Source organism: Mesoplodon mirus (assembly GCF_964341445.2).
Source record: "Mesoplodon mirus genome assembly, chromosome: 3".
In the NCBI taxonomy this organism is placed as follows: domain Eukaryota; kingdom Metazoa; phylum Chordata; class Mammalia; order Artiodactyla; family Ziphiidae; genus Mesoplodon; species Mesoplodon mirus.
Window position 1 is genome coordinate 141,392,761 of NC_138978.1, and position 13,909 is coordinate 141,406,669.

Below are 13,909 nucleotides of genomic sequence, written 5' to 3' on the forward strand. Positions count from 1 at the left end.
GTCAAAAACTGAAATGAGACCACGAATGTTCTGGGAAGGCTGGCATCTGGCCTCAAGTGTGGGATTCAGACAGGGAGTGGGCCCGGGGGGAACTGAGCTTCTGCAGGAGGCAGAGAAGTCCACCTCATCTCCAGAAAGTGCCACTGACATCAGGGAGTTGAGGGGAAAGAGCAGTGAATTCCAGTCCACCTGAGAAAGCAGGACAATCTGATTAACTCTGAATTTAGGCTTATTTCAGATAGTTCTTGAGAAGGAACTTGGACAAGAGCAGGTCCCGCACAGCCTCTTTAAATCCATGCTCAGTATTTTCTGTTGGAGCTGCTTAAACCCTCCAAGTGACTCCAGTATTTTAATTTCACTCTATATTTAATTCTGACAGTTCTATGATTGATTATTTAATGGGCAAATAAGTAGGGTCACAAAAGAGTGTGAATGTATTTTACAGGATGAGGATGGGCAGAGTGGAACAGTCTGGAATAGGACACCAATAAAAAGGGATCTTGGTAAATAAGAACGTCTATTAGAAATGGAGAGGAATTCTCAAGGAAATTAGTGCCTGACACCACGCCCTTCTCTGCATGTTTAGAAGCTAGCTTCTAATTTTATTTTCATAGGAGATGTCCCTGTGATGAACTGTCTTTTACCTCCACACTACTTATCACATGGAAATATTGTGAAGTTTGTCTGAGAGAAAGTATTAGAATTTGTCTTGGAAGCAGCTATAAACATTTCCTGGAACAATCTAAGGGAAAGTATGAATGGTGATTTTTTCCATAAATCAAATCAACTTTAAAAGGTGCATTTGGAGAGTCAGAGAGTACTAATATTGTTAGAAAGAAAGGTTTAAAAGCTGGTTAAACCTAATTTTTAAAAAATCCATATGTACCACATTGTAAAAAAGAGAAGGAAGACGGCATTCATGATTACTGCGCTGGCAGGGTAGGGGGCAGTTGCATGCTGGGAGTGGCTCTCGTACTGGCTCTTCCACTCTTCACACTTCCGCTCGGCCAGAGCCAGGGACCGCTGAGGGAGATCAGAGGAGAGGGTGGTGCCTTGGGGGTTCCAGGGAGTGGTGCAGCTGGCTCCCTTGCCACCCAGACTGCCCCAGGGTTCCCAGCCCCAAGGATTATGGAGCATCCCCACACCTGTTTGCTCTGCAGTTGCTGTTCTGCACGCATTTTCTCCTCCAGCACTTTCTGCAGTGTCTCCTTGGCCTTCTGCTCATAGCTGTTTTTCTGGTCTTCCATCTGTAATAGCAACTTATTCATTCCCCAAGAAGTGTACTTCTGTAAATTTGAGGCAATTCAACAAATACACATTGACCTACTGTGTGCTAAAGCCTGAGCAGGGATACAGAAATGAAAAGAAATTGGTCCTTGCCCACAGGGCAGAGATGTCAGTAATCTGGTGGACCTTCTTCCAGGCTGGAGGCAGGCAGGGAGAGAGAGTCCCTCAGGTGATGTGAGAGGTGAGTGGGGATAAAAAACTGCCCTGGGCATGCCGGGCATTCTCCCCTAGGCCTTCCACAGGCATTTGAAATGCGACATTTCCAAAGGGAAATCATCTTTCTAAACCTGCTCCTATCTCAGTGGCCAGCATCACCACCCACCCAGTCTCCCAAACCCTAAACCAGGGAATCATCCTTGATTTCTCTCTCACCTTCTTCAAGGAATCAGTTCATCATCAAGCTTTGTCAAGTCAACGTCTCTAACAGCTCATTACCTGTATCCTCTATCCCTACTGCCTCCTCCTTAGTTCAGACCCTAGTAACACTATTACATGGATTATATAGAGACTATGTATTATCTTCATGCCTTGCCTCCCTTCAAACCCTTTTCAGTCCTGCAGCTAGAGGGTTCTTTCTAAGACTTAAATCTGATCCCATCACAACCTGCTTAAATCTCTCAGTGGTTCTCAGTGTTCTAAGAATCAGGTCCAAACTCCTTGGCATGGTTCCTACTTACAAGCCCAGACTTTCATCTCATGCTGCCTCCACGCAAGCTGAACTGCTTGTAGGTCCCCTAAGCACTGTGCTTTTCAGCCTCTGCCTTTGCCCGTAAAGCTTCTTCTGCTTAGAGTATTGTGACCCATGCTTCTCACCTGGTTAACTTCTACCCATGTTCAAGATTCAGCCCTAGAATCATAAATTCTGATAAACTTGGCCAACCATACCTACCCCCCGACTCTTTATGGATTAGGCAGTTTTACTGGTGTTCACATAGTATCTATATTTCTAATCTATTGACTCATCTGTCTCCTTTAAGGGATTGTAAACTCCTTTGAGGCAGGGAGCATTTTTAAAAAAATAAAATTATTTTTGTAGGCTTGGGGATCTGAACAATATTCAGTACAGTCAAGTTTTAAAAATTAATACATTTGTATTTTTAGAATTTCTCCTGGCTTCAAGGTCAAAAAGAAAAAGACGCAAGAGCAGCTTTGCAAATTTACTGGGGTTCTTGCCTTTCCAGTGCTTTTCATTTTTATGCCCTGTGATTTTGGGGAAAGCAGGAGCCTTTTACTGTCGATTCTGGGTTACCCAACTGGGTAAGAGATAGTCTAGATAATGCAGATTTAGAGTTCAATATCAAATCATTTTCATTTAGCTATGGAGTCATCTGAAAATTTGGATTTAAATGTTGAGTGGGTCTTATGTTCTTGGAATTGTCATTAGAAACCAGATACAGGAGTTACTGGTTGAGATCATACATGGTTATGTCCAGGTTATTGGACTTAACCATGCTGGTCACTGACCAGCTTTATCCCCCATTGAAAACGAGTAGACTGGCATTCTGGATTATATGTCAGTCTCTTATGAGCTTGGTTGGCATTACTGAAAAAATAAAAGTTGTGGATCCGCAAACCCATAGACTATATAGACTATGTTCCCCTGCAGAATTCTAACTACATGGCCACCTTATCTTCCTAACATCAAGTGGGAGCAGTCTGGCCGGTCCATCTCGTTCTCTTGACTTATCTCCCTGCCTGTCAGAAATAACACTTCTCGAGTGTGAAAAATGACTTTTTTCTATCTCATATAATCCAAGATTAGGCCAATCAAGAGATTGTACTGGTAAACTCCTATTCAATCCTTCCAGACCCCGCTAAAGTGGTCCCTTTCCTTTGGAGTCTACCCTATACCACCTCAGGCAGAAGAATTGCTCCCTTCTCTTTTCTCTGTGTCACTTTGTAGAAAGTGCTGTTACAGCTTTAGCACACTGCAGTAGAGTTATTTATGACCTGTCTCTCTCTTCCTGGCTGCTATTGGAACTCCTAAAGACAAAGGACCCTACCTCTGTCCCTGGAGCACCCAAGCCAGCACACAGTTGGAACTTATCAGATGTCTGTTGAATAAACGAGTGAGACAACTCAGTTTAGTTCAGCACCGGAAACCACCTAGCATGCACAGCTGTGTGTCTCAGGCTCCTACTCAGCTATGAAAACAACTTCCTTAACCAGCAGGAGCCCTGAACATAAACACCTAAATCCGGATACAGTGACCGACATGAAGAGGGAGGGCTGAGCCTAGGAGTCTCTTTGATATCACTGCAAACTTCTTAGTTTTGTCCCATGTCCTCCCATCCCATCTCTCTGTCTAAGCACAGCCATCTACATGGTAAGGTCAGATGTTCACAGAGGCTGGGAGGTTGGGTGTTCTCTCTGTGCACCCGGGGCTTTCTGCTCCAGTGGCATCAAACTGCTTATGCTCCCTGAACATTAAAGTCTAGGGGTTTCAATGTGGGGTCCAAGGACCCCTGGGAATCCAGGATCTGCAAGGTCTTCCCTTTTCCAACTACATTTCTGTGTGAGGCTGGATTTTCCTCATATGCTTCAACCAAAACAATGTATTAACAACAGACTGAATGCAGACGCAAATATGAGAATCTAGCTGTCTTCCGTTCAGACATTAAAAAGATTTGCCAGCTTGGTGCTTTGCGACCACCTAGAGGAGTGGGATAAGGAGGGAGGGAGGAAGGCGCAAGAGGGAGGGGATATGGGGATATACGTATGCATATAGCTGATTCACTTTGTTATACAGCAGAAAATAATACAACACTATAATTATACTCCAATAAAGACGTTAAAAAAACCCAAAGGGGGAAGGGGGAGGGGAGGGGGAGGGGGAGGGGGGAAACGGTGAAAAATAAAAAAATAAAAAAAAAAAAACCCAAAGAACAAAACCAAACAAAAATTTGAAAAAGCATAAAACAATGCCACTCCTCTCACTATTTTTTTTAAAAATACTTATTTTTCACAAAAATATATAATTTAGGTTCACATGTAATCTATTTACTATTGTTATTTTAAAATTAATACATATTTTAAGATTCCTGTTTTCATTTCAATGTGGTAAATATAAAAAGTTCTTTGGATTTTAATAATTTTTTTAAAGAGTATAAAGGGGTCCTGAGATTAAAAAGCTGGAGACCCACTGCATTAGCCTATATCATGCCTCTGGTTCTTTGCCTATGCTGTATCCCCTGCCCAGAATATAGTTCCTGTTTCCACATTTGCCTGGAAAATACTAATATAACTATAAATATTGCCCTAGTTCTCCCCTTCTGTGGAGTCATTCATTCCTCCTTGTATTCTACTATATCCTGAAAACATTTATTTCTCACATCTCTGCATTGTTTAGGCATCTGTCTCCCTGACAAAACTGCAAGCTCTCTAGCATCAGGAACCCTGTCTAATTAGTCTCATTTTCAGTGCTCAGTGTAGAGACCATGACTTATGAATATTTGTTGAATGAATGGACTAAAATCAGGAGGTCTGAATTTTAGTTCCAGTTCTGCCTCTGACTAGCAGTGTGACTGTGGACTAGTCACCTGACCTCCCTGACACTCAGTTTCCTCATTGGCAAAATGAGAAAATTAGCTAATCTCTAAGGTCCCTTCCCGCTTTGACATTCACGTCTGGGCTGACTAGTAGGTGTAGGATGACTTGGAATAAATATTGGTGTGAATCCCATATGAAAATAGTTGCATTTATCACAGTCAGTAATATTAACTGAATTGGGACCGTCCTTTCTTTCTTCCAACAAATTAAAGATGGAAACTCTTGCCTCTTTTGGTTCTGGGTCTTCCATGGGTGTGTCCTCAGCTGACCACCCTGGATTGAGCCAAGCTTTCCCATATATTTACTGTGACATGTTTGACCTCTAGGTCTTAGCACCATCCCCCACCTTCGGCCTCTTCAGTAGCGAAAAAGCCCCTTCTCTTGCTGGGATGGTATGGAAAGAAGAATGAGATAGGCACACATAGAAGTCCATGACTTTGTTCAAGCAAAGATTTCCCTTACCTCCAAGAGCTGTCAGAGGCCTGAATCAGGGCACACAGTAGGTCTTGGAGAATCATCATCTTCTGTTTTAGAACCAGCTCACTCTGTAGGGCCTCCTGGGGGGCAAAATGCAAGAGGGTAAGATTAAGTTGGAGGAGAAGGGAGCAGATGGATGGAGGAGCTGAGGGGAGAATTCACATGTTACTTACTTTGAGGTACTCAGAAAGCTGGATGATTTTCTAGAGAGAAAGAAAAGGGGTATTTAAGAAGATTGTAGGTTCCCTGAGATCCTAGAACATGGAACCCGAGCCAGGATTGGCTTGTGCTGAGTCAACTTTCTTCCTTGGCTCAGGGTCCTTCCAGGCCCCCATGTCTATGCTCATCCAGGAAGAGGGTACCCCTCCATCCCAGCTGAGTTTACCATGGAATTCCAGAATGTCAGACCTTGGAGGAGCTTAGATGCCACCTGACTCAACACCTTCACCATGGGGATTTTCTTACCGTGTCTAGAACTGCAGCTCCATAACTGGAAGAGAAGAAAAAAACAAAAGACAAAAATGACAATGGATCAAAGAAATAAGAGTGTCAGGAGGCAGAGTATTGATTCCTTCTCTGATCTCTTCTGAAGAGCCAATGGGGAACGGGGGGGGGAAGGCCTTCCTTTTTCTTAATTAAGGTGGACGTGGAAGTTCCTTGCGCTCCTCTCCACATTCTGGGGGAGGGTTCAAGTAAAAGCTTAGAAGAGAGGAATGGATGGGCTGTGAAGGAGTTGAGGTCAGGAACATGAAAGGTATTCACTTGGTTTGCTGACTGGCGTCATTCTTAATTGTTGGCTGTGTTTCTTCTGCCTTTGAGTGCCTGAGGGATAGGGATAGGGTGATTCAGAGCCCATGGGAGAGGCAGTGAGGGAAGTGGGGTGGGATAGGGACTCTCCACCACCAGCAAGTGGAAAGGCCTCGGCCCAGTGAGTGAGGAAGGCCCTGCTCTTACCACGGTGGTGTTTGGGTGGCTTCTTGATGAGAGAGTCCTGTGGTGGAAGGCCCCCAGCCTGGGAGGGGAGGTGGTCAGCCGGATCCCTCCAGGTGCCTGAGGGAGGATGGTGTTGGGTTGCAAAGACCTTGGAGCTGGTCCCTGACACCTGGAAAGCAAGTGGGGGATGCTGAGAGCCTAGATAGAGCCTCTTAGAACAGGATTCTCCAGCTGACTGCAGAAAGATGGGCCAGTGATCATTTCGGGTCCAGAAAACCAAAGGAACCCATTCAAGCCTTCAGAGCTACAAGGATATCCCTGCTCCTGCCCTTTCTTGCCCTGGCTGGTGGGATCAGTCCTCCTCAGTTCAGGCAAATGGGGAGCTGGGCTTGTCTCCAATTACTCTCTCTAGAGTCCCTGATCCCGGAAAGAGAACCGGTCTGAGGTGGGAGTGAGGGGATCTGGGATCAGGTCCTACCTTTTCTTGGTCTCAGTCTCCTGGCTGTATAATGACGAGCTTGGAGTAGATGGTGTCCAAGGTGCCGTCCTATTCTAGAGGTGGTTTCCTTCCTCTTATTAACAGCTGGACTATTGTTGAGGTTTTGTGTGAAGAGAAGGTAAATTAGGCAGCTGTAGGGAGGAATGCAGCAGTAGTTGTCACAATTTTGCCTGCTATTTTTATATTTTCTTCTTACAAACTAAAAAATTTTATGTTTGTAACATAACACTAAAAGGCTAGGAAATGCCTGTGGCAGCTAATCATGCAGACTAACTCAATCTCAAGAAACCTTAAATAACTGATAGGCTCAGGAAGAGTTCTTTAGGTAACTGTGTTTTCTGTTCTTTTTCTCCTTAAAATTATTTTTTCAACGAAAGCACATAGAAACCTTCTTGCCTTAGAAAGTACACAGTTGGTTTTATTTTACAGCTGGGCTCAGGGATCATTTTTCTGAACAGCACCTCCTGTTGTGGATAACATATGCACTGGTTAAGAAGGCCCAACAGAGCACCTATTCTGGGGACAGTACAATACCAGTTACTCCCAGGGAATCCGGAGGACCCATCCCTGCTGTCCACATGCTCACAACATGGGTAGGAAGACACAGATGGTTTGCCAGCTGAGCTCATTTCAACATACCCTGGGTTTTGCCAGCACTACTCCTTCCCAGGGCAGACTAATGGGCCCTCTAAAAGTTACACGATCTTAGAGGATTTATAACCTCATAAAAACCACAGAGAGCAGAGGTGGCCTGGAGAAGCTAGGGAAGCTAGGGCTTCCTGGGCCAGATGCGGCCTTAGGTGAACGATATTGGAATTGGGATGGCCCAAGAGAAAGAGAGAAGGTGGATGATGCAGCAGCCTTACAGAAGAATAGAGATGAGAAGTGTGTGTGCGTGTGTGTGTGTGTGTGAGAGAGAGAGAGAGAGAGAGAGAGAGAGAGAGAGAGAGAGAGAGAGAGATTTGAGGGAGATGTTAAGAAGATTGGTCTGTGTACCTGGCCTACAGTAAGCATTCATTGAATGTTTGTTGAATGACGGATGAATGAATGCTGTAGAAGATAAGTCTAGATAGACTGAATTTGAACTAATACTAGGAATTAGCTATGGAATTGTTTTTAAATGATTCTTTTTTCTCCTAAAAGGCAAGTGCAAAACAAAAAAATAGCTAAACAAAAAAAAACCCCAAAACACAACAACAAAAATATCTGTTGAGTAAGTGGCTAAGGGAGACTTTATGATGACTGAGGAAGGAGGGACTTCATTTAAATCACTTCTTAGTGACCTTGAGCCCACCCACCTGCCTTGGTGTTGCACCCCATCCCCTCCAGAGAAGTGTGTCCCTCGACATGGCCCACCTGCTCTCTGGGGGAAGAAATCCTGTTGGCCCAAGACAAGGGCTCTTTGAGATCAGTCGCCTGGCCTGGCTCCCTGGCCTGCGGGCTCTGTGCCTTGCCTTTCTCTTCCACCTTCAGGTTCCTCTGCCTGAAAAACTGCTGTTGTCGTGCCCTCTGGAGCTGTTCCCTCTGCTGGGTTCTCAGTGCCTTCCCCACCTGGCGGCAAGTGGTCACATTGGGGCGGCAGCGGCGACTCTCATGGGTCTCCTGCCAGCGCTCGCACTTGGCCTCGTAGCTCTCAGCCCACCAGGCCAAGCCAGAGGCAGGCCTAGGGTCTGGGTTGATCATGATGACCTCGTGAGCATCTGTTGTGCTTGGCTTCCAGTTCCTGGAATAGCTGCCCGGATCTGCCAAGTGCCACGAGGGAGGCGAAGAGGAGGGGTCAGGAGATGGGCCGAAAAATGGCCATCTCCCTGGACGAGGGGGCAGAAATATCACAGCGTCCCATATGTGTGGGTTGACAACTGAAGAGGGGATGATGTCATGTGGGAACTCAGGACTTCTGGATTCAGCCTCTAGACTAATTTCTGCTCTTCTCTGGCCTGCATCTCCCCTTCTGCAAAGTGGCGAGATTCCTCTGGCTGCCACTTCTTCCTTGACCAAACGTCTCACCCTGCCTCTAAGTTAGGGGAACGTGAGAAATAATTGATAAAAATCACTAAAAGCTTCTAGCCTTCTGGAGGGCAGATGGGGCTGTGTTCCTTTTCCAGGGACTTCTAAAGAACCAGTTAAACTGGCTCCCTGATCCCCAATCTAAAAGGAAAGCCAGAATCTTTACTGCTCTCTTGGCCCAGTTGTTACTAACATAGGTGAGTAACTTTTCTCAAGGCCTGGAGGGATAGCCAAACCCCTTGAGGTGCTACCAGTCCTATGGCCAGCACTCACTGTCCTCTGCTTAGCCTTTAGCAGCTATCTTGCCAGCCTGGTCCGGGGCATGGTTCGGGAGGGACACCCCACGCTATTGCCTACAGTCATGGAGTCCTGACCTTGGTCCCTTGGCACTCCACTCCTGGCCCAGGACTGGGCTCTGACTCTGAGGTACAGGACCACCCAGATCCATACTGGCTGAGTACTTGCCACTTGCCCATCACTGACCAAAACTCATTTCAGAGCTTTCAGCTCAGTATCTCTTCCAGTGGCAGGTTCCATTTTTTTAGAATCACCTCCCTGTTAGGGCTAAGTATGGTGCCAAGTCTGCTTTCCTTAGCCCAGACACAGATCGTGCCATCGAAACCAGCAACGATGTGGATTATACCTAAATAAGGCTATTGCCAAGAAAAAGGAAACCAAAGCAAACAAACAAAAACAGTAACCAAAGGTCCCCAGGGAACCAGGCTTGGAGTAGAGGCCACACTTGCTGCCCCTCTACGTGGCCTTACCTGCTACTCACATAAGCCCACCCTCACCCCTACTGCCTTCTCTGTGCCCTTCTCTCTCTTTCCTACTCTCCCTCACCTACCTTCTGCAAATTTATTCATTCTCCTAGAACCCTCTGGTAGCTTGGCTGAGTTGGGGCTGGACATGGCTAAGCTGGATTCTGAGCACTAGAAATTCTGGTCCCTGGGGTCAGCCCAGAGACTGATGAAAGGAGGGGGACTTCCCCTTACAGCTGCCGCCTCTCTCTGTCCCACAGCCTCACTACCCACCATCCTGGGAATCTAGCTCCCAGGGAGGTCAGTGGAGGGATTTCTCAGCTTCACCAACCAGGAGGCATTTGCTGGCTCTGGCCCCTCAGGTTTATTTATAGTCAAACAGACCCAACATGTAGCAGCCTCTCCGCCCTTTCATTGGAGTTCCCTGCTCCTCCTGGATCAGTCTGGAATTCTCTGCAGGACTCTTGCTCTCTTTCTCTCTCTCTGGTCATACGACTCCTTACGGGGCAGGGGGCGGGGGTCATGGGTGGGGCCGTATCACACCCTGAGAGGGAGTCTTACACAGTCAGACCCTGTTCGCTCTCCAATGCCTGACTCTCCAGGCTTGGAGGGGCATCTTCTGGTCTTGGGCAGTGCTGACCCCAAGCAGAACTGTTAAGTTGTCGATGCTTGTCTGCTCGTCTCATCCCTGGGTGCTTCTCCCCTCTCTTTAGGCTTTTCTCCTCACTCCTACTCTATAGGGTCCCCTCACTTCTCACCTGCCACTTTCTTCATTTAAAAACTTAAGAAAGGATCTGAGAGGCCGATTCATATTCAATTATGAAGGACTGGGTGTGCAGGTAAACTCCACTTTCAGAATCTATACTTGTGGTGTCCTAAGCCATAGGCCCTAGTTATTCTGCCGTAAATGGGGGAGGCGAGGTGCCCCGACCCTGGACTCAGACTGTGTGGTCTCCTGTCCTGGCCCTGTCATCTACTACCCACGTGCTTTGGAACAAGCTATTAACTGTCTCTATGTCTCTGTCTCCTCATTTATAAAGTGGGAACCTACCTCCTAAGGTTATGAGGATTAAAGAGAAAATGCATGTCAAGCATCTGGGACATAGCACACAATAAATGTTAGCTTTTTAGAATAATATGATTATTATCACTCCTGTCCTACAGATCTTGGATATCGAAGACTCAGTGCTATAAGACAAATGTCCCGAGCTAACCTAGCACTCCAGGACGGAGAATGCCTCATCCTCCAATTCCCTCGCCCCCTTTCTCTTTGAAGGGGCACTGTCTACCCCACGGAGGCGATGCTGGTCCCTGGTTGAAATCATATTTACTGTTGCTCTGTTCATCTGACTTCTCGGTGTAGGCTACAGGGAGAAAGGACTACTCTGTGGTCTGGATACAACTGCCATCTCAGTTAGGTCTGGCAGAAAGGCAAAGAAGAGAGGACTGCCTGCTTCTCACCTTTAAAATGTGGGGTGCTAGGTCCCCTCCCTGTTTGGTTCCAGGTAATCCCTCAGGCTTCGTAGACTAGGCAGATCCCTTGATTGTGGAGAATCCTCCTGCCTCCTGCTGTGAAGAAGAAAGGGCTGTTAGGGAGAGAGAAGTGTGTGGGCTGTGTCTACGCTAGTTCACTGAAACGCATGGCTGCCCTGCTCTGTTTTCTGGGGGGGCAGACGTTAGCCCTTGCTACGCAAGCTCGGAATTGCAGTGGGAAAGTCTCCTCAGAGATGTGAGTGTTCTCAGGCCCCCAGACTCTCACACTGGGTAGGATTTGGTGTGGCACACCTGGGTAGAATCATACCCAACTTTCCGGAAGGTCTTGGTTATTCTGATTTGCTTAAACACAAGAAGCCATGTTGATGGCTGACTGACAAAGATGGGCTGTAGAAGAAAATGGAATGGGTCCCCATGTGCTTCGAAGAAAGGTCACTGGGCCACTGCCCAGGCAGCCCTTGGTGGCATGACAGGGTCCAGCTGGAGCTCTGGGAAAGGGTGGTATTGGCTGGGGGAGACTGTGCTCACTGCCACAGGGGGAGATCTGGGCGCTGCCCTCACCTGACAGTGCTTTGTTGCTGACTTTCCTGGTCTTTGCTCCTAATTCCCTGCTGTGTGTGTGATAAATGGCCTCCTGCATGAATGAACGGTCTGGACTTCCTAGCCGAGAGCTCTCAGAGTGAGCTAGGAGAGAAGGGCCTGCACCCAAGCTGCTGGGCAGGCAGCTTGGTGCTATGGGGTCCCTGCTGTGAAGGGAGCTGTAAAATGTAACCCCCATCGCTGGGGAGCCTGAACCCTTAGTCATCTGACTCACTGCTAATCTAATCTTATGGATCGAGCAGAGAGTGATGGAAGCTGTGCCTCTGGAGACCAACGCGGGACACTTTCCTGTGTACCCAACCCCCAACACTCAAAACTACAACATCCACTCCAGTGTCTCCCCCTTCAGACCAGGGAAGCTGACAGACAGAGCCTCTTCTGCCCCACCCCAGAATCGGAGGTCCCCAACCTGGACACAAAAGCCTCCTCCTCAGTTACCTTGGGTCCCAGGCTCCAACCCAAGCAGCTCAGGAAAGCATCCCAGCTCCTGGGCAGATCTCGGCTCTGGTCTCTAATGGGGCAAGCTCTCAATCCATGGCTCTGGGCCCCCTTAGCATTTCCCTTCTTGGTACTGTCTTTCTTTTTGTACAGCAGCCTTGCTGAAACAGGATACCACAATACTTGCTCACCCCAGTTCCTCTCTCTTGCTCTCTGGTGCGATCTGAGGGGTGCGTGAACCCTTGAGGCCTTCAGGGCTGGGCTTAGGAGCTCCTCCCACCAGCGGGCATCCCAGCCACCCTTTCTCTTGCTCTTTGATTGGTCTGAGCTCTCGGTCAGTTTCAAGTCAAAAATCCCTTTCTAGCTTAGACAAGGATGGGTCTCTGGGTCAGAGCCAAACCTTGCAGTTTCTATGAAGGGGAAAAAAAGGCCTTTTTGACCTAGAAGAGAGGTTCCAGTGTAGGTTTTCATGTGTATCAGGTAGTTATCTGTGTAAGGATTTTCTCTTTTCTTACTTTACTTCTTCCCAATCCTGGTGTTGTAAAGGCTTTTTGCTCTTCTAAAGTACTGGTATTTTTTTTTTCAGAATTCTGGAATGAGGTCAGCTCTGAATTTCCTCCTTTCTGAAGCAATGGGACGGGGGACAGGGGGTAGGGGAAGGTGAAAAGATGGTGGTTGGGTGGCTGGGAAATCAGGGAGCAATAGCAGGCGGAATCTTATGAAAATATTTCCTAGTCCACTGAACTAGGAAATGTGGGGAAAAACTAAAAGGAACTTATCTGTGTGCATTAAAAAGAAACTATTACAAATGTGATAGTCAGGAAATTTTCAAGAAGTTCAGTATAAGATGGTGGAGAGGGAACCGGATTGGGACAAGTTGACTGAGTAGCTTTGTAACCTTTGTGCAATTCATCTTGTCTGAATGGTCCATTCAACGTCTGAATGGATGATTTATGTGGCTCCCATGAAGTCTAAGACTTCACATGTGAGGCACGTAATGAGACTTTTTAATAGCTGTGATAAGGTAACAATTATTAAGAGGTTGGGAGTATGTCACGATCTTCTCAGGTGCCTACTACTGCCTCCATTCTCTGAGGAGAAGAGAGCAGGAGGAGGCAGGGGAACATGAAGAGGATGGATTCTCAAGCACTGGGACTGAAGGGAAACGACATTCCCTCAGGATGAGAGACAATAGCCCAAGGTCCTGCGCCTGAAGCTTGGCACATGGAAATGGGAATGAGGACAGAGGGGCTGGGGAGCCCAAGATGGCAGAGTAAGAGAATGTTATGGGCACAGAAGTATGAGAAGGTTCTGGGAGTTTAGGGCGCTAGAGCATAAGAGAGGACAGGTGACGGTAATAGGAGTTCCTGTGGGCCAACTATTTGGGTTCCACTGAAAGTCAGAAAGAAATGTGTATGAACAGAGTGAAGTAAGTCAGAAAGAGAAAGACAAATACTGTATGCTAACACATATATATGGAATTTAAGAAAAAAAAATGTCATGAAGAACATAGGGGTAAGACAGGAATAAAGACACAGACCTACTAGAGAATGGACTTGAGGATATGGGGAGGGGGAAGGGTAAGCTGTGACAAAGTGAAAGAGCGGCATGGACATATATACACTACCAAACGTGAGGTAGATAGCTAGTGGGAAGCAGCCGCATAGCACAGGGAGATCAGCTCGATACTTTGTGACTGCCTGGAGGGGTGGGATAGGGAGGGTGGGAGGGAGACGCAAAAGGGAGGGGATATGGAAACATATGTATATGTATAACTGATTAAATTTGTTATAAAGCGAAAAAAAAAAAAAAGAAATGTGTATGAAGATTGAACTCCCTTTTAGGGCTATGCATTCAATGGGAT

The 13,909-nt window shown here is 46.8% G+C and overlaps 1 protein-coding gene across 1 annotated transcript; it reads right to left on the reverse strand.

Annotated features, from left to right (window-relative positions):
- Positions 1-902: 902 nt before the first annotated feature.
- LOC309800032 (TRAF3-interacting JNK-activating modulator-like) lies at positions 903-11,145 on the reverse strand. Its single transcript, XM_082613842.1, has 9 exons — positions 10,975-11,145; positions 8,102-8,487; positions 6,264-6,415; positions 6,076-6,135; positions 5,779-5,803; positions 5,487-5,516; positions 5,299-5,393; positions 1,146-1,247; positions 903-1,023 (listed from the first exon to the last, which is right to left on the reverse strand). The coding sequence occupies exons 2-9, from the start codon at positions 8,426-8,428 to the stop codon at positions 924-926; spliced, it is 891 nt and encodes a 296-aa protein (XP_082469968.1). The 5' UTR covers positions 8,429-8,487; positions 10,975-11,145; the 3' UTR covers positions 903-923.
- Between the last annotated feature and the right edge of the window lie 2,764 nt (positions 11,146-13,909).

Coding starts and splice junctions, on each gene's coding strand:
- LOC309800032 (XM_082613842.1), bottom strand. CDS start 8,428: ATGATCAACCCAGACCCTAGGCCTGCCTCTGGCTTGGCCTGGTGGGCT. Junction 6,136..6,263: donor CCCAAACACCACCGTGGTAA/GAGCAGGGCCTT, acceptor CCTATCCCTCAG/GCACTCAAAGGCAGAAGAAA. Junction 5,517..5,778: donor GAGCTGCAGTTCTAGACACG/GTAAGAAAATCC, acceptor CTTTCTCTCTAG/AAAATCATCCAGCTTTCTGA.